Here is a 27,901-nt window from a genome sequence, read left to right on the forward strand (position 1 = left end):
ATGTGTCAAGTTAGCCAAGCTATAGTATCCAGTCATCTTATCAGGCACTTCTTTAGGGGATGTCGTGAAGGCATTTTATACATGTGGTTAACATCTACAACCAGTCCACTTTCAATTAACAAGATTACCCTTGGTGATATGGTTGGGGCTCATCCATTTAGCTGAAGGCCATAAGAACGGAACTGAGGTTTCTGGGAGGAGAAATTGTTTCAAGACTGCAGTGCCAACACCTGCCCGAGTTTCCAGCCTCCTGGCCCGCCCTACAGATTTCAGACGTGCAGTCCCCACAAACAGATAAACCAATTTCTTAAAACAAGTCTTGATGACTCTGTATCCTATTGGTGCTGTTTCTCTGCAGAACTGTGACTGCTACAATACTGACTGATAGCTAGAACAAGGTACCTTTCTGATACAGGTCTTCAGTGGGGAGGAAGGAGATTGAGAACCACGTGAAGGTAGTTTTATGCAATAAATCCATCCTGGGATATGCCAATATCCACGGCTGCAGGAGAGAAGCAAGAGGGCTGTTGGGCTGAGGACTAGAGGTGGGGACATCACCCCAGCACCAGGTTGTGGGGGGAAGGGACACTTCCACATCCTGCTGAGGTCTTCTCTGAGCAGGGGCCGCTAGCAAGTATGGCTGGAGGAATGAAGTCGCAGCCTTGGACTAAATAGGATCAGGACAGAGCTTGGTACAAAGAGAGAGGTGCTGGCTAGCACTGGCACACATTGCTTGAGGACCTACTATGTGCAGGCCCCTCTGAAATTCTGCATTTCTTCTTTCTATGCAGCTGGCTTGGTGAGCCACTGGGAGTGGCTGGCCTGAGTTCCTGCATTCCTCTCTTACCAGCAGGAGTTCAGGCTGTCCCTGAGCACAAAGGCACTCCCTGCCCAGCTCCTGGAGAGCCTCCATCTGCCCACTCGGTGCGGTGATGTGTATGCTGTGAAGGGCTGGCGAAGCTCCTATCCCTGCACACCCCCAGGGGAAGTCCTTGAGTGTGGGCTCATGCATCTAAGGGTCACTTTGGAGTTACACAGGACTGGGTCTGTGTCCTAAGACTTAGCCTACATTTCAGGCTCTCTCTAGGAGATGACACAGCCCAAGCCTTTGGGAAGGCTTCAGTGGAGGGGAGGGGCTGTTATGATGCCTTGAAAACTGTAAAGAGCCATGCATGCCCATTCTCCCTGCACATCCTGCATTAGTCTGGGTTCTCCAGAGAAACAGAACCAATAAGATGTGTATGTACGTAAATACAGAGAAAGAGAGAGGTGAAGTATTTATTTTAAGGAAGGGACCCATGCAGTTGTGGAGATACAGGTCTAAAAATCTGCAGGGTTGGCCGGCAGGGTGGGAAGAGCCGCAGTTCAAGTCCAAAGTCGGACTGCTGGCAGGATTCCCGCTTCCTCCTGGGAGGTCAGTCTCTTTCGATTCAGGCTTTCAGCTGATAGGAAGCATTGTGGAGGATCATCTGCTTTACTCGAAGTCTCCTGGTTTAAATGTTAACTTCATTAACAGTACCTTCACAGAAACATCTAGAATAATGTTTGACCAAATTCCTGGGTACCACGGACTAGCCAACTTGACACATAAAATTCACTCTCACCCCCAGCGTCCAATCCCAGGGACGTGTATGTACCCTTTGCGCAGAAGCCTCACAGAAAGCCCTCAGAAAAAGCCTGGGACCTCACTGCAGCTCCCATTCAGGTGACTTTATTACCAGGAGCAGCAGATACATCTGGTTCCACCAGCCGTCCTGCAGCACAGGGTTGAGGTCGGCACTGCCCCTGGCTCTCAGAGTGTGCAGGATAAACAGGTGGGCTCTGGAACTCTCTAGAACCCATCAGGGCAATGCCCTGTGCCCAGGACATGCTGAAAGTACCTGGCGTTATGTCACCTCCAAGGACAGACCCTGCCCGTCCTCCTTGAAAGGCCTGTGGCCTGGGCCCCAGCTGTACTTCGTACCTCCTTAATAGGAGCACGATAGCAGCAGGCCAGCCCTTTATGCCAAACAGCCCCGAGAGACCAACACGAGGCCATGTTTCTCTTATACATTATAATAATTAGAAAATCATCAAAATGCTTCTGGAACAACCCACTCCAAAGAGTCCTGGAGGCCAAGGCACGTGCAACCTTAGCTGCCAGCATTCAACCCTGGGAACTGCCCACCTCATTCAGTCCCTCCCGTCCCAGCCCCGCTTCTGCATTACAAATCTTCATCATCAAAGGTCTCCGTGCACTGCAACATGATCGTCTCTTCATCAACAGGAAAGGATGCTTCCTGCAAGACACAAGAGGTTCACTTTTCATCTGTAGGTCTCGGGCCCCAGGCAGACAGGAGGGCTCCTGCAGCTCTGGTGTGTCCAGCCCCCAGACTCCACCCTACATCTCTTCAGCTGCATTTTCATCTCCAGCGTCCCACTTCCTTCTAAGTGGGAAGGTACCATTTCCATTTCACTGTCCTCATCACTCTATGACCTCCAGAAAAGATAGAGCAGAGCTGGCTTCTTTTTAATCCTGGGGATTTCCAGGGTCCCATAAGAGAGGCAGAGGATGTCGTAAGGCTTTACCCAAGTGTTCATCCATAGAAGACAGTGCACTGCACCGCGGCGCTCCCACCAGTGAAACACCATGCAGCTGGTTTCCAACAAAAATAATGAGACAGCGCTCTATCTATGGGAGGTACTATTTACAAAGGGCAAAGTGCAAAGAAAGCAATGTGTATCATAGGCTACTATTTGTGTTTGAAAGAATATAAGTATCTGCAGTGTATGTTTGGATGAGTGCACAAGAAACTGGTCACCACAGTTGCCTCTGGGGGAAGGTATGGGGTAGGAAGCAAGGGAGAGAGAAGACTAAGTATCCATTGTATATCTTTTGGTAACTTGTAAATTTTATGCCATGTACATAGGTTATCTATTAGGAAATGATTCTTTTTTAAGCAGCAACACTGCAGCTGGGCATGGTGGCTCATGCTGGCTAGCACTGGCACATATTGCTTGAGGACCTACTATGTGCAGGCCCCTCTGAAAATCTGCATTTCTTCTTTCTCACGCAGCTGGCTTGGTGAGCCACTAGGGGTGGCCAGCCTGAGTTCCTGCATTCCTCTCTTACCAGCGGGAGTTCAGGCTGCCCCTGAGCACAAAGACCCTCCCTGCCCAACTCCTGGAGATCCCAGCACTTGGGAGATCCTGTAATCCCAGCACTTAGGGAGGGCAAGGCAGGCAGATCACCTGAGGTTAGGAGTTCAAGACCAGCCTGGCCAACATGACGAAACCTCGTTTGTACTAAAAATACAAAAAAAAAATTAGCTAAGTGTGGTGATGTGCACCTCTAATCCCAGCTATCCTGGAGGCTGAGGCACAAGAATCGCTTGAACCCAGGAGGTAGAGATTGCAGTGAGCCAAGATCATGCCATGACTGCACGCTAGCCTGGGTAAAAAAATAGAGGCAGCACTGTTTGCTTAGCAAGGGTTTCTCAGTCCTTAAAGGGACACTGTAAACAGTGATCCCAGCCAACCCCTCAGGACTCTCCATGACCTGGTTCCCTAAAAGTATGTTCCTGGGGTTTTTCTCTTCCTGCTTCTCTCCATCCCAGCAGAAAATGACCCCTGTAACTTGGCAGCCCTGCAGATCAGGGTTGATCCCCATGGGCCCAGGCGGCACCCCTGACCCCAGTCAACCATCTAATGACTGTGGGACCTGGTCCCAAGGGCAACATCCTGATAGTGGGGCCGACCTCCACACACTGAGCCTTTCCTGTCCTGGAGAAGCAGTTCCCGTTCACCATGCTCTCCTGATAGAGACAGGGAAATAGGGGTCAAGAGTGCCAGGGAGGTGGGACCACAGTCTCTGGGCAAATCATGTGGGCCCTTTGTTTAGTGGGAAGACAATAGCAGAGGTTGAGAAGAGAATGAAACTTTTCTGTTTACACCAGAGTCTATCAAAGCCTGAGTCCTCCTGCCCCAGAGCCACTTGGACAGGTCATTCAAAATGCCGATGCCTGGGCCTGCTCTTGCAGCACTGAGGCATCAGGTCTCTAGGAGTACTGAAGTTTGGCATCTTTGCTTTCTTTTGTTGTTGTTGTTTTGAGAGAGTCTCACTCTGTTGCCCAGGCTGGAGTACAGTGGCGTGATCTCAGCTCACTGTAACCTCCACCTTGTGGCCTCAAACGATCCTCCCACTCAGCCTCCAGAGTAGCTGGGACTACAGGCGTGCCACCTGGTTCTTTTTTTTTTTTTTGAGACGGAGTTTCGCTCTTGTTACCCAGGCTGGAGTGCAATGGCACGATCTTGGCTCACTACAACCTCCGCCTCCCGGGTTCAAGCAATTCTCCTGCCTCAGCCTCCCGAGTAGCTGGGACTACAGGCGCGCGCCACCATGCCCAGCTAATTTTTGTATTTTTAGTAGAGACGGGGTTTCACCATGTTGGCCAGGATGGTCTCAATCTCTTGACCTCATGATCCACCCGCCTCGGCCTCCCAAAGTGCTGGGATTATAGGAGTGAGCCACCGCCCCCGGCCTCATTTTTGTATTTTTTGTAATGATGAGGTTTTGCCATGTTGTCCAGACTGGTCTTGAAATCCTGGGCTCAAGTGATCTGCCCACCTCAGCCCGCCGGCGAGAGCCACTGTGCCCAGCCACAACTTTGCTTTGGATGGATGCTAGAATCCCTGCTTATTATGTTGTCTACCATAGGTGGAGAAGGAGGGAAAGCAAAGATTGTCCTTTTTGTCTATTCTCAAAGTCTTGGTAAGATAGGCTAATTTAACTGTATCTGAGAGAAAGAGGGGAAAGCTGCTCCAGGGGACAGTCACCCAAGGATTGGTGGGAAGGGGAAAGCAAACTGCAGGGACAGGCTCTTACTCCACGTGAGGATTCGCTGTGGTCCCAGCAGAGGGAAATGAAGACTTAGTTGGAAGAGGACTAAGTATTGAACAGGTGTCCTGACTATGTTTAGACAAACATTTGCTATTATTATAGCTTACCTTTGAAATAGTTGTATTTTTCCTAAATTAGTAAAGACAAATCCCTGGCTATAAATCTGAAAGGGCCTGTCCCCTTGGCGGCTCAGGCGTAACCCCCCTTCTCTGACAAAAGCTTCCAGAAATGGTCCCTCTAACCAAGACTCCCACTACTCATGGCACCCTAGGTGGAACAATTTGGAAACAGACATTAATATCCTTCAAAAGCTGACAGCAAATATTACTGAAGACGATGAAGATTACAGAAGATGATGAAACAGCCCAGCGTTTTGGAAGAGTGTCACGGGTTCACACACTGAACATTTATGAATGCCTGCTGAGAGTCAGGTCCCTGGGATCTGGTCCCTGCTTCAAAATGTTCCAAGTCCAGGGCTGCCCTAGAGCACTGCTTCCCAACCTTTATGGCACCAGGAACCAGTTTCATGGAAGACGATTTTTCCATAGAGGAGGGATGGTTTCAGGATGAAACCGTTCCACCTTGATCATCAGACACTAGTTAGATTCTCATAAGGAGTGCGTAACCTAGACCCTTTGCATGAGCAGTTCACTATGGGTCTGTGTTCCTATGAGAATCTAATGCCGCCGCCGATCTGATAGGAGGTGGAGCTCAGGTGGTCATGCTTACCTTCTGCTGTGCAGCCCTGTTCCTAGCAGCCATGGATGTGTACTGGTCTGTGGCCTAGGGGTTGGGGAACTCTGCCCTAGAGGACACTGCTCTGTCTTTCCTGGTTCCCTGGAAATCTTCCATTCATTCTACAGGATGCATCAGGCTGAAGGTGACCATCCATGGAGCAAGCCAGAGAGAATGAAAGAGTGTCCCTGCCCCCAGTGGCCCCTCATGGTATGATTGGGGTGAGGTCAGGTGAGGGCTGTCCATAGGAGCCCTTTTTGCTATCTAAGGGAGGTGGGCAGAGGTACCACAGCCCTCTACTCTGTCCTACCTGTTTTACTTGAGTGTTTGCACAGCCAAGGCCTTTTAAAAAGTCGATAATCTGCATATAGAGCTGAAACTTTTCATCTGGGTTTTCTGGGTTGGAGCTGGCAAGCACTGAACTGACAACAGAAAGGAAGAAGAGAAAACAAATATTCAGGATCCTGATCTTTCAACTCTGCCTCCCCCTCGCCTGAAAGATTTGTGTTACAATGTGAACCAAGCACTTGTAAATTCTCAGACAGCCCAGACCCGTCCTTGAAAGGTTTGTGTTGCCTCTGCTCACATATCATGTCTGGAATCCTCTGGAAAATTGAGACTGTGGTGAGACTGGCTCCTGTGCCCCAATTTAGTGTTCTGAGCTGTGGCTTCTGGAACAAGGGAACAAGAGTTCCTCTGTCCCTCAGTCAACCTCCTGCAGAATGCCCCACGGTTCTGGTTCCACTGTGGCTGCTGAGGCAGCTCTGGAGCACATGGCGCATCTTGAGTTCAGTCCCCTGAGTTGCCTCTGCTCTGAGGGTCTAACTTGGAACTCAAGCCCTGGTGCAGAAAGGAGGCCTGTTGTGCAGGCTCTTTTCCTCCTGCCTGCCTGGAACAGGGGGAGAAGCCCCCTGTGTGACTCGAGCTTATGTCACCATAAGCAGCACAGTTTGGAAGCAGATATTAAAATCCTTGAAAAGCTGCGGGGCTTCGGAAGATGATGAGACAGCTTAGCCTTTTGGAAAGGTGGTGGGGGCTCGTGCAACATTTAGGGATGCCTGCTAAGAGCCAGGGCCCTGCAGTGTGGTCCCTGCTTCAGAGGGCTCCTTAGAGCACAGAGACTTGCATCTATGGGACAGCTGGCACTCACTTTCTGTAAGTTAGTAGGCAGCCCTCACTTCCTCCCGGGATAAGGTCCTGCAGTCAGCTTAGGAACCCCCTGGCAGCAACCCCTGACTTTTCTAGGGAAAGTAGGACATTTTTAATAGGTTGTTTTCCTGTTCCATCAGCAGGGCAGGAGTTCTGAATATTGCTTGGCAAGGACAGGCTGGCAGCTTCTCCATGGTTGTCTTTGCAGCCCAAGCTGAGCACAGAAACAGGAATGTCTCTTCCAGCCAATTGCAGCAAATGTAACCGCACTCACAGCTGAGAAGCGCTTGAGTCACTCTGGAAGGTCGATTTGGAGAGGACAAAGCCCTCCTCTGTCAACCCCACTTCTCCCTAAGTCCATCTAGGCCTGGATGGAACAGGGAAAATGGAGCCAAAATGCTGACGTATGGTTTGCCTGAAGCTCTGCTGAAAGGCCAGCTGGGTTACTAGGGACAGCTGTGGCCCCAAGGCCTCACAGGCACCCATAGGCCAGGCTCCCCTTGAAAGGACAATAGGGATATTCACTGGGATCACAAGGATATGATATGTCACTCTCACTCCCAAGGCAGAAAAATGAAATGTCCAGGATTCTTTTTGCCATGACAGCAGCACAGATATCTGAAGAACCTGTGCCTTCAGGCCCTAAGACCACAGCTTTTTCAAGCAAAGCAGCAAGGGAATTTCAGTCCTAAATGATTTCTCTTTCAGAAAACACTCCTTTGGGACATGGTTAGTCAAGTTACTAATTGTTTTAAAATCTTTTCACATCCTCTTTTGTGTCTTCCCACTTCATGGGGTCAGCTATCCTTTTCTCCCCTCCTTTCTATCCATTCCTATCCGGGAGTCCCCTCAACTCAGGGCCCAGGCCTGTTTGCATGTTGGCCCTTATTCTCTGTGTCCCAGAGCCCCCTCCCTGCCTTCTCCTTCCAGATTGGCTGGGAGAACCTGCCCGCAAGCTGCCCTGGGTGCTACAGACTGAAAGTTTGTGTTCTTCCAAAATTCATATGCTGAAACCTAACTCCCAAAGTGATGGTGTTAGGAGGAAGGGCCTCTGGGAGATCATGGATTAACGCATGAAGGTGGGCCCCTTGTGATGTGATAAAACAGGCCCCAGAGCCAGGCACTGTGGCTCACACCTGTAACCCTAGCACTGTGGGAGGCCGAGGCAGGTTGGATCACCTGAGGTCAGGAGTTTGAGACCAGCCTGGCCAACACGGCAAAACCCTGTCTCTACTAAAAATACAAAAATTAGCTGAGCATGGTGGCGTGTGCCTGTAATCCCAGCTGCTCGGGAAGCTGAGTCAGGAGAATCGCTTGAACCTATGAGGCAGAGGTTGCAGTGAGCCTAGATTGTGCCACTACACTCCAGCCTGGGTGACAGAGTGAGACTCCATCTTAAAAAAAAAATTAAAAATAAAGAAACAGGCTCCAGAGAGATTTCTTGCCTCTTTACCATGTGAGGTTTTATCCAGAAGGTGCCCTCTGTGAAAAAATGAGGCTCTGACTCTGCGGGGACCTTGATCATGGACTCCCCAACCCCCAGAACTGTGAGAAATACATTTCTGTTGTTTATAAGCCACCCGGTCTATGGCATTTAGTATTAATGGACTTAAGGCAGGGATATAGCAGCCCTCAGCAGAGGTCAGTAGGGCTAACACACACTGGGAATAGGGTGCAAAGAGAACAGATGCACAACCTGCAGCTGACAACCTGGTGTGTCCCAGCCCTGCACCAGGATGTGACTCCTCTTGCTAAAGAAGGTAGGAGCTCATGTGTGAGATGCAATTACCAGAACCTCAGTTTACCACTGAGAAAAAGCTCTTCAAACCTCCCAAGGTGGACAGATTACTGGAGTCCAGGGTCCACAGTCTAGCAGTCTCATGCCAGGGCAGCTGCATCCAGAGGGTCAGAAAGATTCTGGGTTAGGCTGCAGGCAGGCCAGCTCCCAGCCCTGCTCCTTGCTAGCTGTGTGACCTGGGACAAGTTACTTCCTTCCTCTCCTAAATCCTCCTCTATAGAACAGGAATCACATCAGTGTCTGCTCATAGGGCCCTTCCAAGAATTAAGTAAGATAATGTGTGTGAATTTTCTACTCTGAAGACGCCACAGATAATGTCATCCCCAGGGCAATAACACAATCCTAGGGCCAGCTCACTTCCAATCACAGAAAAAAAAGCGGATCCCTAAGAACACCCACTGAATTAGGCACCTGATCCGGGTTTGGCTCTGTGTCCCCACTCAAATCTCCTGTGGAATTATAATCCCCACGTGTTGAAGGAGGGGCCTGGTGAGGGGTGATTGAACCATGGGGGTGGGTGTCCCCCTGGCTATTCTCATGACAGAATTCTCACAAGATCTGCTTGTTTGAAAAGTGTGTAGCACTTCCCCCTTCACTCTCTCTCTCTCCTGTCACCATGTGAGGATATACAGGTTTCTCCTTTGCCTTGTGCCATGATTGTAAGTTTCCTGAGGCCTCCCCAGCCATGCCTCTTGTACAGACTTTGGAACTGTGAGTCACTTAAACCTCTCTTTATAAATTACCCAGTCTCAGGTAGTTCTTTATAGCAGTGTGAGAATGGACTAATACAACACCCATCTAGAGGCTGCAGAGGAGAGTCTCTGGAACACCCCAGCAGGAGTACATACACACACACTCTCAGACCGACAGACTAATCACATTCATGCACATGCAAACTCACCCCCCCACACACACACAGTCTCACACCCATCCACACATGGATGCATGCTATCTCACACCCTCTTCCTCACCTGGAGCTAGATGTACTTGGAACCTCATTTTTGTCCAGGAAACTTGCCACATCAAAGGCATCTTCAAAAAGGATCTGAAAGAAAGCGCAGCACTTCATGCATGGGAAATAACTTGACAATTTCACACTTGCCCTGGGCTGCTGGGGGAGAGATGAGTGGAAAGGCTCTTGCTTTACACCACACCCCAGAGGGCATGCATGTCAGAGCTGGGGCCCACACCCAGGGTCTCTGCTCGGTGTTCTTCCTCGGGGGTGAATGCTAAACTCTAGAATGCACAGGACAAACTGCCAACCCTTGAGGTGGCAGAGAGGGACAGAAAGAACTGGGGATTGTGACTTCTCTTGCCAAAGAAGGTAGAAGCTCAGGTGTGAGATGCAATTACCAGAACCTCAGTTTACCACTGAGAAAAAGCTCATCAAAACCTCCCAAGGCGGACAGATTATTGGAGCCCAGGGTCCACAGTCTAGCAGTCTCATGCCAGGGCAGCTGCATCCAGAAGGTCAGAAAGGTTCTGGGTTAGGCTGCAGGCAGGCCAGCTCCCAGCCCTGCTCCTTGCTAGCTGTGTGACCTGGGACAAGTTACTTCCTCTCACAAATCCTCCTCTATAGAACAGGAATCACATCAGTGTCTACTCATAGGGCCATTCCAAGAATTAAGTAAGATAATGTACGTGATATATCTGGTTACATCTGAACATTATCTGCTTTATAACAGACCTACCTGGCACATAATTAAACATTATCTGCTTTATAAGACACATACATGTTCATTGTGGAAATTTTAGGAAATAGAAACAGATCAAGAAAATCAGAATCACTGAGAAACAAACCCACCCAGATATCCATTGTTGCCACACTGATCTAATTCTCTCCAGTCACTTCCCTAGGTATATAATATCATATATTTCCAATTTGGAATATAAAATAATATATATATTTCCAATTTGGAATCTTGCCCTATAGACAGGTTTTCATTCTGCTTTCCCCTAATTTGTTAAAGAATATTAAATATGTTACAGAAACATGATTTACACTTACTTGACTGCCAGATTTAGCAAATACAAATAGGAAATGCCAAGTTATGTTTTGAATTTCAGATAAAGAATGGATAATTTTTAGTATAAGAATGTTCCAAATAGTGCATGGGACGATTTTGTATTAAAAATTTAACTGGACATGCTTTGCTGTAACTGACATTCCCTTTACGCTGGTAGTCACCCCTCGGAGAGGAGAGGAAGTCCTCTGACCCTGAGTTGGCAGGTACTGGCAGGTTCTGCCAGGGTCTGTCCTCTCCTCTCCCCTCCCTGTGAGACACAGCTCTTCCAAAAAGATTGGTGTCTGCCCTTTCTGTCTTCTTTCAATTTCCTTCCCTGGAACTGAATCTCTTGGGACTCTGGCCCTGCTCCTAGTTTTCTGGACATTTTCTTTTATCCTTCTACTTGATATCTCTTTGGTCATTTCAAAGAGGGTCTGGAAAGGGGCCACAGAAAGGCCTGTGATCCAGGGTCCATCAGCCCTGAAGCCCATCAGTTTCATGTTCCTCCCTGGCAGGCCTGGAACAGGGACCCAGAACTGAAATTCCTTCCTTAAGCAATCAGCCCACCAAAGTCACTGGCCACACATCATACTCACCTGTGCAAATCCCCTCCCAGGCCAGCCTGAGAGGGGACCCCAGGCTAGGCTCTGCAGCCTTTCCAGAGTGCCACCACACCCACACGGCAGCTTCTCTCTGAACTGAAATGGAGCAGTCCAGTGCCTCCCAAGCCCATCAGACCCTGCTGCTGGCCTCTAACATAGCAGTTCTGCTGCAGAACCTCTCCAGGTGGACCAGGGGCTGCAGCGGTTACACTGCACAGCAGGAGTAACTGTGGTTTTGTCCCTGCCTCGGGCATGGGAGTTCTCTGTTCTGCCTACCTTATCACCTAGCCCTGGCCTGGCCTAAATCTGGGCACAGCGGTGCATGCAGAGCCCTGCTTCTGGGCACAGCAGAGGGAATCTGCTGCCAGCTTCCTTTAATATCCAAGGAATATCATTAGCCCATAGGCTTCCCTGAAAAACCCAGAAAAGCTGTTTCCATGATTTGGAGACATCAGATTCTGGTTGTTTTCTCTTTGGATGTGTTCTTCCTGAGGAAGTGTTCATGCTGGCACAGTCAAATTTGACAGAATTACTCAGGCATTTGGTAGATACTGTCATGAATCACTTACTGATAGGGATAGGTTCTGAGAAATGTATCCTTAGGCAGTTTTGTCATGTGAACATCACAGAGTATACTTATGCAAACCTAGATGGCACATACACATTTATTTATTTACTTATTTGAGATGGAGTTTCACTCTTGTCACCCAGGCTGGAGTGCAACGGCGCGATCTGAGCTCACTGAAACTTCCGCCTCCCAGGTTCAAGCAATTCTCCTGCCTCAGCCTCCTGAGTAGCTGGGATTACAGGCATTCGCCACCATGCTTGGCTAATTTTTGTATTTTTAGTTAGAGACTGGGTTTCACGATGTTGGCCAGGCTGGTCTCAAACTCCTGACCTCAGGTGGTCCACCTGCCTCAGCCTCCCAGGGTGCTGGAATTACAGACGTGATTCCGTGCCTGGTCCATGTATTTATTTATATATATTTTTGCATATGGAAAACCCCAAATCCAAGTTCCATTACTGAATATCGTTTCCCTCTACTTGATCTGCAATGTGAATATCAAGTGTCATATATCAGATTTCCATATGTGCTCCATTATCATCTATGGGACTACCATTGTCTATGTGGTCTGTTGTTGCCCAAAACATCTTCTTGCAGCCCATGACTGTGTTTTCTATTCGTTTTCTTCGTGTGAGACTCCAGGGCTTCGCACTTTGGGGCTGTAAACACATCTGCTTGGCTGGCCTTTCATACATGCCTTGGGCGCGAGGTCCTAATCATCTGGCCCTTCTTGAACTATCATGGACCAGAATGCACATCTTCTCATGGTGGACCCAACATCAGAGGAAAACGAGATCAGAAGCCACAGTCTGGTGGACCAATGCGTGGAGGTCGGGGAAGGGACCAAGGTAGTAGCTGGTAGACCATTGCTCATCGGCACCAGGAGTTTCCTTCAATAGGACCCACTGCACCAGCCACCAGGAAAGCTTGTTAAAAATGCAGATCCTGAGGCTCCACCCTCAGAGGCTCTGATTCAGTGGGTCTGGAATAGCAGCCCAGCACCTGACTTTTTGTGTGTGTGAGATAAAGTCTTGCTCTGTTGCCCAGGCTGGAGTGCAGTAACACGACCATAGCTCACTGCAGCCCTGACCTCCTGGGCTCAAAGAATCCTCCTGCCTCAGCCTCCTGAGTAGCTGGGACTACAGGTATATGCCACCACACCTCTCTACTCTTTAAAATTTTTAGTAAAGGTGCAGTCTCACTATGTTGCCCAGGCTGGTCTCAGACTCCTGGGGTCAAGCAATGCTCCTACCTTGCTTGGCTTCCCAAAGTGCTGGGATTACAGGCATGAGCCACCGTGCCTGGCCAGGCGCCTGACTTTTAAGAAACTCCACAGGTGATTCAGTTGCGAAGCATCAGGGAAGATAATGGGGGGTTGACCATCAACAGGTGACCAAAGGGCAGAGTGACATGAAAAAATGTGTGATGAGAGAGATACAGTCACTGACGTGGGAACTGGGTGTTCTAGGCAAGTCACGCTGCTGGCTAGGCCTGCAAACTGGAAGGACAGGAATGGGTGACATCTCTGTTGTTCTCCAGGCTTGGGCCTGGAGGAAGCTTCCAAAAAAAATGGGGGCATTCCAGGGCTGTAACCCCAGGGTCAGAGACAATGGGAGGCTCTCTGGCTCTAAGTCGCCACAGAGAGACATTGGGAAACCAGCATGTTGTCTTCTCAAAGGCGCCCAGACTGAGAAGCATATGGAAAGTCAGGTCAAGGGGGTGGCACGTGTCAGGAGGAAACCATGGATGCTAAATGTCCACTAAGCACAAGCGTGTGCAGAGAGCGAATCGTCTGCCCCTGGGCTAGAGGAGCCAGCGCAGCCTGGGCCGTGTGGTAGAGCAGAGATCTGAGCCCCTCCTCATTCTCAAAGACCAGCTGTGGGCCCACTTTTATCTCCGTGCTGGGCGACCTCAGATGCTACCTGCTTTGCAGACCATGGCCACGGCCGTTCTGACTAGCGGACTGAACCCTGAGAAATGCATTTGCAGTGGCAGCTGTGGCGCCCTCCCCTTCACGGAGGGGCCCCAGTGCTCTTTGGGGTGGGAACCGGCCGCCTTTCAAGGGCTGGGCCTGATTGGTCTAAGTGTGATCCTCTCTATGGCCACTCATTGGCTCAGCAGGCTGGCAATTTGGCCAGTTCTGGCCAATGAGAGGGGAGGAGCTGTTCTGGAAAAGTTCTTCCTTAACCCTTAAGAAAGGGATTTCGTAGGAAATCTTTGTCTTAACCGGATGTAAAGGAGGAAGAATGACAGTTCGATTGCTCTGGCTGCCATTCCACAGCCACAGGGGCCGGGGGAGGTGGGGAGGGGAGGGAAAGATGAGAAGCCGAGCAGAGCCAAGGGAGGCCTGAATCCACGGGGACACAGTGAGCGCCTCCACCTGCCTCGGACCTCCTGGGTGTGAGGAGTGCATTTCTTCATGGTTTCATAATCCAGGCCCTAGCAGCCCAAAGAATCCCAACTGAGACAACCTCCCACGCCTTCTCTTCTGCCATCCCAGGGCAAGGCCAGGAAACTAACCGCAGAAAAAGAAATGCTGTTCCGCGGCCCGGGGATTATTGGGAAAATCAGAAACCTACCTTGGGAGCCAGAAGGCAAACTGCACCTCCCACTTGCGAAATGCAAAGGCCTGGCGTCCCCGGGCGAGGGCGAGGGTGATTCCTGCGCCCTATCCACGCCACCCCGGCGGGCTTGCTCACCTCCTCGGGCGTGGAGACCAGCGAGCAGCTGGCCCCCTGGCTGTCCACGCCGCTGTCCTTCACGCTGCCCTCAGCACAGGCCGCCCCGCGGCAGGCCCCCGCCAGGCTCGCCGGGTCACGGTGCTTCTGCGCCCAGGCCTGCCGGAGGCTGGCCTTCCCCTCCTCCGAGAGGTTCTGCCAAAGGTGGGAGATGGCCGCAGAGACGATGGGCAGCGCCACGTCCTGCGGGGAGATGATCCCACTGCCAGTCAGAAGATCCATCGTCTGTTTGTAAAAGTTGAGATACCTGGAACAGAAGCGGCGCCGTCTTGCAACCCTGAAGCTCCCTCTCGAACCGTCTGAAGCTCCGTCTCCTGGGGATTCAGTTCATGGCGTGGACCCCAGCACACAGGCCTGGCCAAGGCGCCTCGACTCACCTGGGGCTTAGCCTTCTCTGACTCTGCACGCCCCTAGCCCTTGGAGAGCAGCAGCCTTCTTGAGGACCATGAATGACATAGCCTTGGGCTTTGGGTTCCCTCCCCAAGTTCTCCCAGTCCCTGCCCCATGAAGCCGTGTCATAGAGAAGATACGAGGCGTAGCTGCCTCAGCTCTCATCCTAAGGGAATATTCTTTAACACTCTGAACCCATGAATCTCTAGTATGATAGGACTCCAGATTTAACCTTCAGCCCGTAAGTCAGGCTGGGCTGTGGAGAGAGCCTCCTGCTATTAAGCCAACTCTTCTGGACGCCAATGTGGCTGCTGAGGAGTCTTGAGTCTGTGGAGGAGGCAGTGGCAAGGGACATCTGAGCCAGCCATTCGCCGTCTTTCCTACTATAAGACCAGTGCGGACTTGTGGGATATGTGTTTTGGGGGAGAGAGGGGTTATCCCTCATAATCACCATCAGCTATGCCCCCCACAAGGCACCCCAAATAAACACCCAGTCTAAGTAAAAACACTATATGATAAGCTATGATAATGTAGCTTAGAGACTATTTCTCTAGCGTCTCTGCCAGTCCTGTCTCTGAGCCCCTCCCATGTGAAAATCCTGGAGGGTATGTGATTCAGGGCCTGGTCTAACCATGCACTCCAGCTGTGGTGTGCAGCTGCAGCATACCCCAGCCGGAGCCTCTGTCCCCTTCCCCATGGGAGGGAGCTCCATGGGTGCACAAAGCCACCCCACCCGGTTCACACCGTTCAAATTCCATGAGGTCAGGCGACAAAGTGCCTGGAGAGTATAAGAGCACTTTTTTCTCCTCTTTCTCCTCTTTCTCCTCCTCCTCCTCCTCCTCCTCCTCTTCCTCCTCTTCTTCCTCCTCCTCCTCTTCTTCCTCCTCCTCCTCTTCTTGGTATTCCTCTTCCTCATCTTCCTCCTCCTCAGCATCCTTCCTGACTGCCTCAGTTGGGTACCAAGGGGAGGAACCATTCTGAGGAACACTGTTTGAGAGCAGGCTGGGAGAGAAAACAGAAACAAGACAACTATAGCCTCGTATCCCTCGTAAACATGGACAAGAAATTCTTAGCAACTTTAGCAAGTATACGCGCGTGTGTGTGTGTGTGTGTGTGTGTGTGTGTGTAGGTGTATACATCATGACCAAATGAGCTTTTTCCTAGGAATGCAAGATAACTGGTTCAACATTTGAAAATCAATCACTGCAATTCACTGGATCAACAGACTCCAGAAGAAAAACCTCAATAGATGCAGAAAAAGCATCTAACAAAATCAACATCCATGCATGATAAAAACTCTCAGCAAACTAGGAATAAAAGGCAGCTTTGTTAACCTGATAAAGGGTATCTCCAAAAAACCTACCGCTAACATTGTGCTTAATGGCAAAAGATAGTTTCCCCTCTCGATCAGGAATAAGATGAGGCTGTCCACTCTCACTACTTCTATTCAAAATTGTTCTGGAGGTTCTAGCCAGTCCAGTAAGGCAAGCAAAAGAAATAAAAGGAATATAGATCGGAGCATAAAAAACAAATCTGTCTTTATTTGTAGATGGTGTGATTATCTGTGTAGAAAAATCTCAATCTACAAACATGTCATTGGAAAAAAGAAGGGAATTTAGCAAGGTTGCAGGAGACAATGTCAGAATATAAAAATCAATAATATTGCTGTATAGTAGCAATGAACAATTGGAAATTGAAATTTTAAAAAGCATCATTTACAATACCACCAAAAAATGACATACTTAGGTTTAAACCAAAAGCTCAATCTATTTAAAAAAGGATAAATTGGACTCATTAAAACCTGCAAATTCTGCTCTTCAAAAGACACCTTGAAGAGAATGAAACAATAGGACACCATTTGGAAAAGTCAGGCCTTGCACCCAGGATCTCTTCATACTTACAAGAATAATCCCCAAGGTACCATGTTGAGTTAAAGCACGCTCGGCCAGCCACAATGGCTTACGCCTGTAATCCCAACACTTTGGGAGTCTGAGGCGAGTAGATCACTTGAAGTCAGGAGTTTGAGACCAGCTTGACCAACATGGTGAAACCCCACCTCTACTAAAAATACAAAAACTAGCCGGGTGTGGTGGCAGGTGCCTATAATTCCAGCTACTCAGGAGGCTGAGGCAAGAGAATCACTTGAACCCGGGAGGTGGAGGTTGCAGTAAGCTGAGATCATGCCACTGGACTCCAGGCTGGGCGACAGAGCAAGACTCTGTCTCAAAAAAACAAAACAAAAGCAAAGAACCATGAGATCATAAAAGTACATTTCTCAAATCAGTCTCTCCTTCAAAGTGTGAATGTGACATAATATTCCCCTTTCAGCATTTGTGACATCTGGGTGTACCATGTTTTCTTTTCCTTGCTGAAGTCTAATTTAGCTTCTCTTAGGTTCCCAGGAGGCTTGCAATATAGACTGAGATTTGTATTTTCCTTATTTTCATATGTATCCTTCAAGAAAACCATTAGTTGTGGCTTTAAAAAATACATATAGAAAAAGCTTTAATATAATATAAACACTATGGCCTTATTTCTCTAAAGAATAATGTGCAACATTAAAAAAACAATGGATTTTCTTGAAAATTAACATTGATTTTCTTTAAGTTCTGAGATAATATATATTTTCAGGCTTTTGTGTATTTTCTGCATCTTCTGTAATGATCATGGATCATTTTTAAAACTGGGAAAAAATTGAATGTATGTTACTAGAACAAAAGAGAAAGGAATGGTCTCCAGTATATGCCCGTTATGAATGATGAACAGCAGCCCCGATGGTCCTGCAGGCTGGAGGGGAAGGGTGAGTTGCTACCAGACAGCACTGATGGGTGTCAGAACACAGCAGGTCCCCAGCTTCCTGGGGCTTGTGGTGTCTTACCTGTCATTTCCAGAATACATGCTGGCATATTCTTTCTTGACCTCCTCTAAGCTGTTTGCATGCCCATCCTCCAAGTTGAAGGATGCTATTGGGGAGTTCAAAGCCAGGAACACAAAGGGAAAAGTCAGGCCTCTGTTGAGTCTTTCCCACCCTTCTGGCCCAGGTGGGCCATGGGTGGGACTCTGAGCTCTCCAGGGTCAGCATTAGGGAGACCAGAGCTCAGTTTCTCCTTCTAGGTATGAGGGGAGAGACTTGGACAAGCACCAGCCCACTTTTTCTCTGGCCTCTGAAGATGAGATCAGGTGCCTTCAGCAGTACCCCAGTAGGGAACTCATGAAAGTCACCTGGCCTGGTGACTCCAGCCGGTCCTGCTGGACTGCAGGCTCCCTAAGGAGAGGGACCCTCAACATTGGTCCAAGCACAGTGCCTGGCACACAGCAGGCCCTCAATAAATATTCGTTAATTCATTGTAACCCAGTCTCTGTTTTCAATAGAAAAACTGGACCAGTTTTCTCCAGGGAGGGAGATGGGATTGGCAAGTAGAAATCCATTACCTTTGAGCTTCAGCAGATTATCCAGGGTTTGCTCCAGTTCCGGAATATGACTCTTTACCTTATTCAGAACCTGCCACTGAGGAGAGACAGAGACAATGTTAAAATCAGCCTCTCACTGCAGAGACTGGTTTTGTGGACCCAGGAATTCCTTCCCAGGGCTGAGGCCACGCTCCCTCAGATGCAAAGTTACATCCCTTAACTTTGTCAGTAAAAAGAATAGGAAGTTTGTTCTGATGCATGGAAGGCAGGAAGTTTTATTTGTAGCCTAGAAATGGGTTCTCACCAAAATGCCAAAGTATTTGGAAAGAGTTAAGCTTTGTTCAGCAAGTTGCTAGTGCTGTAGAAAGGCAAACAACTATGGAGGCAGCCTGAAGGTGGAATAAGGAGTGATGGAAGAGGCATGGTCTGCATGAATGTCAGGCTTGCACAAGGCACAGAGCTAGACCTCAGCTCAGTTGTAACAGTGTGCAAGGGGCTAGTTAATATTAAATGTCCTAATCTCCCACTATGTTTATTTGCTAAGTGCATATACTCCAGATGATCTAAAAACTTATCAAATGCTATCAACCTCAACTGCAAATTTCCCTCTTTCCCTTCTTCTCTCCCTCCCTCCCTTCCTTAATTCCCTCCCTCCCTTCCTTCCCCTCCTCCTCCTCCCCCTCCCCTCCCTCCCCTCCATTTTCCTTCCTCCCTCCTTTCCTCCCTCCCTCTCTTCCTTCCCACCCTTCCTTCCTCTTTCCCTCCTTCTCTGTCTTCCTTCCTTCTTCCCTCCTTTCTTCCTGTATGTAACATTATTAAAGTCAAAATGGTAACAGCAAGATTATTCAAAAACAAGCAATGCTAAATGTTCATTAGGCCGACCACCTACATCTGTCAGGGGCTGCATGCATCCCTTGGGCATGTACAAGGGCAAAACTGTGTGCTAAGTCCCAGGGATACAGAGTACCTAAGACAGTCTCTGCTCTTGGAGTGCCAACCTCTGACACGGAAGACAAGCATGGAAACAACCCCTGATAACACAAGATAGAACTAAGTAATTACTAACAAGGGGTAGAAGCAAAGGGCTGTGGAAATGTACAAGGAGGAGGGACTAGTTCAACTGGAGGGGTCCAGAAGATTCCATGGAGTGGCGCAGCTGAGCAGAGTGAGTCAAGCCTAGCTTTGAAGTGTGCACAGAATCCCAAAGGCAGAGCTAACCGTATGAGCAGAGACACAGAGGCCATGAGAGGCAGCCTGGCTCAGGGAACTGCTGCAGCGAGATGTGGCCAGAATGTGGGGTGGGCATGGGAGGGGACCCCAAAGCAGCTGGGGGCAGAACAGCCTGGGATTTGACATTCTAGATTCCAGGGATTCTGGTGGGTGACTTAAAAGGAGACTTGAGGGAAGCTGGAATCACAGTGTACTGCCAGCCCAAAGCGAAGGGGAAGGGAACCGCAGCTGCATGACAACACAGAGGACTACAGGCTCCTTCGACACTCCCCAGGCCCAGGGCTCATGTTGATGCTCTTGGGTCAGCAAGGACTTGGAACCAGGGGCTGAGTGACTTCCAGAATCTTCGGCTTGTTTGTAGGGTGGAAAGATGCTTCTCCAGCTGCCGTGGTCTGAATGTGTGTGTCCCCCCAATATTTAGTATGTTGAGACTCAATCCCCAATATGATAGTATTAAGAGGTGGGGCCTTTTGGGAGGTGATTAAGGTGATTGATCCCCTTCTAAAAGAGTCCTGAGGGAGTCTGTTTGTCTTTCTACCATGTGAGGACACAGCAAGACAGCCCTGTCTATGCACCTGACAGCATGCCCTCACCAGACACCCAATCTGATGGCATCTTTGTCTTGGACTTCACAGGCTCCAGAACCGGGAGCCATAACCTTCTGTTGTTTATAAATTGCCGTGTCTAGGGCATTTGTTGCTACCCCAGCAGAAGTGGCAGCTCCAAGCCAATCCCTGCCTTGCAGCACAATCTCTCCACACATGGAAACGTCTCCTCCCCCATGGAAATGTCCCCTCTCCTTATCCAGGTCCCCATACCTTTGAGGCTGTGAGATCAGACTGAGAGTACACTATCTTCCTGAGACTGTCAAAGAGTGCCGCCAGGGTGGCTCGGTGGCGGGCCTGGGACAGGCGTCTCCGGGCCACCCGAGGCTCAAGCTCCTGCAGCTGTGCTGGCAGCTGGGGTGTCGCTCTCTCATGGGGGTTGCTGCTTTCTTCGGGGGTCGCCATTATAAGCTGTAATGTAATATTATGTTTTGCCCTAGATAATAAAAATACAATATTAAAGGAAAAGGAAGACAAATTGTGGCAGGCAGAAAGAAGGGACCCCTCCCAAGTAAAGGCCCCAAATTCACTCCCTCCTGAATTCAGTTCTTGGCAAGATTTCCAGTGAGAGGCAATGCATTTGAGAAACTTACAAAAGCCCTTTGAAGGTGATGTCGGTCATCCACTAATTAAGAAGGGTAGGTGGAGATTATACAGGGTCAACACAAAATCTGTTATTGAAACTCAGCTCCTAAAATTGCAGACCACCCATGTTGGGCTTAAGAGTTGAGGGGCCCTGGGACTTACCTCAGAAGGTTCCAACACATTGCGGGTACTCACCAGACACTTGTTAATTTCAGGGGTTAATTTTAAGCATGGCCAAGGAGAACAGCTCTACCCTGAGATCTCAGGCTTTACAGACTGCTCAAAGCTGAACAGTTACTTGTCCCCGCTGTGAGGTCTTTTCTCCCTTAAGAATGTCCCCTCTTAGATGTGGTTACACAGGTGTATGCATATGAGAAAAAAAATCCTTCAAGGGGTACACTTTAGACTCATGAATTTTTCTGTGATACACCTCAAGGAAAAAACAAGGAAAACAAGAAAATTCACTCTATCACCTGTGCAAGCAAGACGTCACCCAACCACAGAGAAACGAAAGCCATTTTGCCTTATCTGCCTCTAGAGGGTTCTGGAAATGATCACTGTGTCCTTCTTTGTTACATCTGAGCTTACAAGTCAGAAGCCCTTCTCTAGGGGAGGTGATCCTGGGACTGACACGTAATTGTTTTAATAAGTGGCCAGGGCCTCTTACCTGAGCCATAGACCCTTCCATCAGGCCTCACCCCGCTACTCAGAGAGCTGCTCTCCACTAGCCTGCCTGCCCTTTGAACAGGGAGGCTTCAACTTCATCACTTCTGTACCCTCAGGGCATAACACAAAGCCTGGCCCCCATTAAGTGCTCAGTGCTGGGGTTCTGATGAATTACAGTGAGATGTTTCTACTGGGTCCACTTCCCCCTGAGCTCAGTCCTGCTGGACAGAGACAATACATGACCTCCGCCAAGTTTGTTAATTTTGAGGTATGTTAGAGTCACCTGGGGAGACTGTTGAAAATATACATGGCTAGGCCCTGCCTTGAAAACATTGGATCGGAACCCAGCACGCAGCTCACCAGGTGATTCTTATACTTTCACAATTTGAGAGCCACCACTAGCTCTTGATTTGTGTGTCAAGCATCACCGCGGCTGGCAGCAGCTGGAAACAGAATCTCCGTTGAGGGATTATGGGGAAGGGGGATAGAAGAAACCTTTCCCACTATGCTTTACTAGGGAAAACAGGCCAATGAGATGATAAACCCAATCAGGCAATGTGGGATTTTTAAAACACTTTTTAGGTCAAAAAAACAATTTCTCATCAATAATCTGGTCTTCCCTAGTATATCGACTTGCCCTTGTTTTGCTTCTTGGAACGGGGCAGGAAGATGGGAACAGTAATGCTCTGGTTGCCCGTGCTGGTCCCTGCAAGTCTGTGTCACATCTGTTACCAGGAGTTACACTGTGGTATCTTCCAAGGGAAAACAACATGAATCTGCAGAGGCCCCTCAAGCCTTGCTCCAGGGTTATGTTAGATTAGAGCCTGTGCCTTCATGATCTTCAATTTCCAGACACTAAGTAATCTTTAGTAGGAAGCAAAGTGAAACTGATGATTTTGAACTGCCCAGGGAAAATGAGAACCTTTTGAACAGAAGAACGGAGGATTTTTTGTTTATTGTTTTTACTTGTTTAAGTTAAGGAGCAACAGATGTGCCTGCACGCCAGGGGATTTAGGTGAGCATACATAAAAAGGGAAGCAGGTGGGAATCACCGTTCTAGATGAACAGAGGTTTAAAAATACCAGGGTCCTCCCAGGACCTCAAACTCTCTCATAGTGTCGGGATACTAACACGAAAAGCCTCTGGGCTTGTAGGGAATCTGGAGCTCTCCCAATGCCAGTGCTGATAGTTTGGGTATCCTCACAAAGTTCTGCCCAAACACACTCTGCCTGAAATTGCTGGACGGCTGTGTGGACAGTTTCAGCCTGGGCAAAGATGCAGTCCTCTGCCTCCCCCATAGGGGGCAGGCTTCCCACCAGTTGCTTCTAGGAGCCACCAGGACTGCTCACCACTAGGGGTGGGGACAGCCCCAGAGCATGCTGGCCAAGCTGCCTGGAACCACAGCCTCCATCTTCCCTGCCCCCCGCCCACCCACCCCTGTACTCCCTGGTCAGGAGCTGGGGGAAATTTCCACCCCCCCTTGGCTCAGGGAGGGGACAAACTGCAGGGAAGATGAGAGATGACCCTCCTATTGCGTTTTAAGGGCAGAATCAAGCCCTGGAGATGTTACTTTTTTTGTTTTTTGAGACGGAGTCTCATTCTGTCGCCCAGGCTGAAGTGCAGTGGCACAATCTCGGCTCACTGCAGCCTCCGCCTCCTGGGTTCAAGCAATTCTCCTGCCTCAATCTCCCAAGTAGCTGGGACTACAGGCACATGCCACCACGCCCAGCTAATTTTTGGTATTTTTAGTAGAGATGGAGTTTCCCCATGTTGGCCAGGATGGTCTTGATCCGCCTGCCTTGGCCTCCCAAAGCACTGGGATTACAGGCGTGAGCCACCGCGCCCCGTGATGTTACTCTTAATTAGACCGTGAATGATTTTCAGTGTCCTCCCTCCAGATCCTGCCTCCTGCTCACTACCAGAAACCACTGTGCTATGATCCCCACAAGGCATTCTTTCCAAATTATTTCGATTGACTTGGAATCTTTTCTTCTCTGTGGCCCTGACAGAGTCTTAGGTAGATCTTTTTTAGATGGAGCTCTTTTTTAATTTAATAATACACTTTGGTCTGTCCCGTAGGCACCTGTGATTTGAGTGAAGGACTGGCTCTCCTGGAAGAAGTCCTCAGAATCACTGTCTAGGATGTGGAGAGGAGGGCAGGACCCCCAGCCTTATTCCAAGGTTAGCTGTTTGGCTAGGAAGGGGGAATGAAACAGACTGTGAAAGGGGAACTAACTATTGTAAAAATGAGATCAGGAAGTGATCTTTTATTTAAAACCAAAACTCTTCTCTCCTAAAAGCCCTCTGCAGTTGCAAAGTATATCAGAGAAGCTGCTCCCAGCAGTGTAAGGAATTATAGCAATGTAGAGAAAATAGTCTGAAATGCTCATCCTTAGGGTCTGGAACTGCATTTTAATAGCCTCGAAGACTCAGAATCTCCCAGTTTCCCCTTTATGTCACTTTTATTCTTTTTTTTTTTTTTTTTTTTTTTTTTTTTTGAGACGGAGTTTCGCTCCTGATACCCAGGCTGGAGTGCAATGGCGCGATCTCGGCTCACCGCAACCTCCGCCTCCTGGGTTCAGGCAATTCTCCCGCCTCAGCCTCCTGAGTAGCTGGGATTACAGGCACGCGCCACCGTGCCCAGCTAATTTTTTGTATTAGTAGAGACGGGGTTTCACCATGTTGACCAGGATGGTCTCGATCTCTTGACCTCGTGATCCACCCGCCTCGGCCTCCCAAAGTGCTGGGATTACAGGCTTGAGCCACCGCGCCCGGCCTATTCTTTAAAAAAAGAATGGTTTGCTCCTCTGCTCACCAATAGTTATTCTGTGACCCATTGCCTCTCCTTCCACCTATAACGCCATCTCTCTCTGCCCCTGTCTGCAGTCTCTATGGATCTGGAGCCAACTTGCCCTTCAATTCCCAGTTTAAGTCCCACTTTCTTTAATGAGCTTCCCAGTCCCAGGCCACACTGGTTTCTAACTCAGTCATGTTCTGGCAACAACTTAGAAAAATCTTTGGTCAGGTCCTGTGTGTCAAGCATCAGTTGTATCCCTCTCAGGAAGCGGTACCATGTGTAGACTTAAATGATGAACTTAACCCCCAAGAAAGGGTTGGCTTAGCCTGGACTACTAAGACAAAAATCTCCCCAGCGTGGGGATGGGCAGAGACACTGGGTTGAATGAGCTAGAGGAAAATGAAGATTAAGAGAAAAGCTTGGTGGGTGGAGGGAAAATAACATCTTAGTTCCACCCTAACTCAAAAGACCTCTCTGCATCCTAAGCATTCACTCCCTCAGGAATTCAGTTCTTGGCAAGATGTACAGTGAGAGGCAATGCATTTGAGAAGCCTACAAAAGTTCTTTCAAGGTCATGTTGGTCAATTGCTAATTAAGAAAGGTAGGTGAAGATTATACAGGGTCTAGAGGGTGGATATCCTATCCTGACTTGGGGAACTGGGCATGCTTGAAGAGGTGAATGTGACTGTTTGGGCATCTAAAATGAGTGAGAATTGAGGGAACTCAGTACAGAGATAGTAGTTTAAAGGAAGCTAATCTTAAGGATGATACAGAGACACAGTCAAAATGGAATGAGCTGGCAAAGGGAAAGGCAAGTTGGGTTATGGATTGGCTTGAGACCTGGGTCATAACCATAGCTTCAGGCTAACCAACCTTGTGACCTTGTGACTTTGGATGAGGTAAGGAATCTCTCTAGTTCATCTATATATAAAGATGGCGTCTCACTCTGTTGCCCGGGCTGGTTTTGAATGCCTAGGCTCAAGTGAACCTCCCCCCCAGCCTCCTAAAATGTTGGGATTACAAGCATGAGCCACCACCTCTGGCCTCTAGTTCTTAATTTCTTTTTTTTTTTTTTCTTTTTCTTTCTCTCTTTCTTTTGAGATCGGGTCTCACTCAGTTGCTCAGGCTGGAGTGCAGTGGCAATCTCATGGCTCATTGCAGCCTTGAATTCCTAGGCTCAAGTGATCCTCCCACCTCATCCTTCTGAGTCTCCCACCTCATCCTTCTGAGTAGCTGGGACTGCAGGCATGCACCATTGGACCTGGCTAAATTTTTCTGTACAGACAGGGTCTCGCTATGTTGCCCAGGTTGGTCTTGAACTCCTGGGCTCAAGTGATCCTCCCACCTTGGCCTCCCAAAGTGCTGGGATTATAGGCATGAGCTACCATGTCTGGCTTTAATTTCTTTATCTGCATAAAGGAGGTAAAAATTCTTTAACTAGATTATAGTCTGAATGTTTTCACTTTTAAAAGGTTGTGGTCATGATTCTATGACTATCTGGAGAGAAAAAAAGCCACTCATAATCAATAGAAGTGGGGTATAGGACAAACAGTGTGAGAAGCTGTGTCTTAAGGAATTTGGGCACTTCCTTATGTTTATAAACAAATGTTTACTGAACATTTTCTCTGTGCAAAGCCCATTTATTATACAGGAAACTGGGGCCCAAAATAATACTAGGCATTTCAGAATGGCCATAGCTCTAACATAATTTCCCCTTTTCAAAACTTACTGCCGCCCAGGTGTGGTGGCTCTTGCCTGTAATCCTAGCACTTTGGGAGGCTGAGGCAGGCAGATCACTTGGTCTCAAGAGTTTGAGAGGAGCCTGGGCGACATGGCCAAACCCCATCTCTACAAAAAAATACAAAAATTATCCGGATATGGTGTGCCTGTAGTCCCAGCCCACCCAGAAGCCTGAGGTGGGAGGATCATTTGAACCTGGGAAGCAGAGGTTGCAGTGAGCTGAGATCGTGCTGCTGCACTCCAGCCTGGGTGACAGAGTAAGATTCTGTCTAAAAACAAACAAACATCAAACAAACAAAACCAAAACTTATTTCTGCATTCAGTCTTGTTCATGAGATGGGCTTGCCAAACATAACCTTTCAGTCTAACAAAGTTAGAAGGCAACTTCATTGATACCTTCTTCTAAAAGGGAATTTTGTGAGGATTAACACTGTTACATGATATATTTTTATTAATTCTAATCTATAAAGCAGAGCATACTTTCATTACTACATGTTTTCCTATTGAAACTGTTTAATATCCACTCAGAGTTGACATTTAACAAACTCCCCAGGCTAAACTTTTAAAAAATGCCCTCACCTTCTCCACGTTTCAGAGAAATGTTCATTTTTAAGCGTCAATCCACAAAATATTTGAGTGTGATCCACTCTCATTAGCAAGCCCCAGGCAAACAATATAATACACTGGATAATGTACCGCAACTCACAAGCAGCTTCCTTTGATTCTCTATCTATATCAGATTATGTAAAAATAATCCAGAATTGGCCAGGTGCGGTGGCTCATGCCTGTAATTCCAGCACTGTGGGAGGCCGAGGCAGGTGGATCACCTGAGGTCAGGAGTTCAAGGCCAGCCTGGCCAACATAGCGAAACCCGGTCTCTACTAAACATACAAAAAGTTAGCCGGGCGTGGTGGCACGCGCCTGTAATTCCTGGAGGCTGATGCAGGAGAATCGCTTGAATCTGGGAGGCGGAGGTTGCAATGAGCAGAGATAGTGCCATTGCACTCCAGCCTGGGCAACAAGAGCAAAACTCCATCTCAAAAATAGTAATAATAGTAATAATCCAGAATCATTCTCAAAAATGTAGGTAGCCACGATGACGGATACAAAGCCTCCTGTGAACTCAGCACTAAAAGTTCACCTGTTTGGCTCCACGGCGTTGAATTCATTCGCGTCTACACAAACACTCATATGCCCAAGGGCTCCTTCCTGAAGAGGAGCATTCAAAGGATACTTACGCGCCGACTGTGCACACAACGTCCCCACTCCTGGGACAGCAGTCACCCGGCCTCGCGCGCCGGAGTGGGGATCGCGGCTCTTGTCTGAAATTGGCACCTCGATACAGGGTTGGGGACCAATCACGGCCCTGTCCCCCACTGCCACAGCCAATGGGGATGCGCCGTGGCGGGCCAATGGGCTTGTGAGCAGTGGAAGAAACAGTGTAACAAGTTGTCTGAAGGCGACAGAAAAGGGCGGAGAGAGAAGAGGGAGGGGCGGGGCTGCCTCTTACCTCGCAGGTCGCAAGGGGTCAGGGAGGGGACTCCCACGTCAGTCATCAGCTCGGGGGCTCCACACAGCCTGCATATGTCTTGGGAGGACTAAGTAGATGTCCTCCAGCTGGTTCCACTTCCTTGGCATTGAACCCCAGTTTTCTCATCCCTCAAATGGGGCAATGCCACCAGCTCATAGGGATGTCCTGAGGGTTAGGGAAAACCCCTTAGAAAAAGGCATCAGAATACCAGGCTCGCTGTCTCAAGTGAAAACATGAGAAAATGGCGTGAAGGAAATAGACGCATACAAGGGAGAGAGGGAGATGACATTTTAAATAAGGCAAGAAGAAATAGAGGATGGGGAGAAAACTGGGTGCAGAGAAGGGACCTTTATTATCTCAGATTAAAATATCAAGAATAAGAGAGAAAAAGGTTTCACTCTGGGCAGTAGGAAGTAGGTATTCTTTCAGTTTGGAAAAAAAAAAATTCATTTTTCCTCCCCAAATATAGATGTA

General features: G+C 48.7%; 1 protein-coding gene across 2 annotated transcripts; it reads right to left on the reverse strand.

The window, feature by feature from the left end:
• Window positions 1-2,040: 2,040 nt before the first annotated feature.
• Window positions 2,041-27,200, reverse strand: STRA8 (stimulated by retinoic acid 8). Of its 2 annotated transcripts, XM_064361690.1 has the most exons (9): window positions 27,135-27,200; window positions 20,322-20,519; window positions 18,295-18,370; window positions 17,741-17,825; window positions 15,607-15,864; window positions 14,434-14,719; window positions 9,533-9,606; window positions 5,925-6,036; window positions 2,041-2,279 (listed from the first exon to the last, which is right to left on the reverse strand). In XM_064361690.1, exons 2-9 carry the CDS (start codon window positions 20,511-20,513, stop codon window positions 2,205-2,207), a joined length of 1,158 nt encoding a protein of 385 aa, XP_064217760.1. In that variant the 5' UTR covers window positions 20,514-20,519; window positions 27,135-27,200; the 3' UTR covers window positions 2,041-2,204. The 2 variants fall into 2 exon arrangements, with proteins under 2 accessions (XP_064217760.1, XP_012321123.3); XM_012465700.3 differs by lacking the exon at window positions 27,135-27,200 and having other exon boundaries at window positions 2,205-2,279; window positions 15,823-15,849; window positions 20,322-20,513.
• Window positions 27,201-27,901: the final 701 nt, after the last annotated feature.

The sequence above is a fragment of the Aotus nancymaae genome, unplaced genomic scaffold (genome assembly GCF_030222135.1).
Source record: "Aotus nancymaae isolate 86718 unplaced genomic scaffold, 86718_ANA_hifiasm-v0.15.2.pri h1tg000002l, whole genome shotgun sequence".
Taxonomy (NCBI): Eukaryota; Metazoa; Chordata; class Mammalia; order Primates; family Aotidae; genus Aotus; species Aotus nancymaae.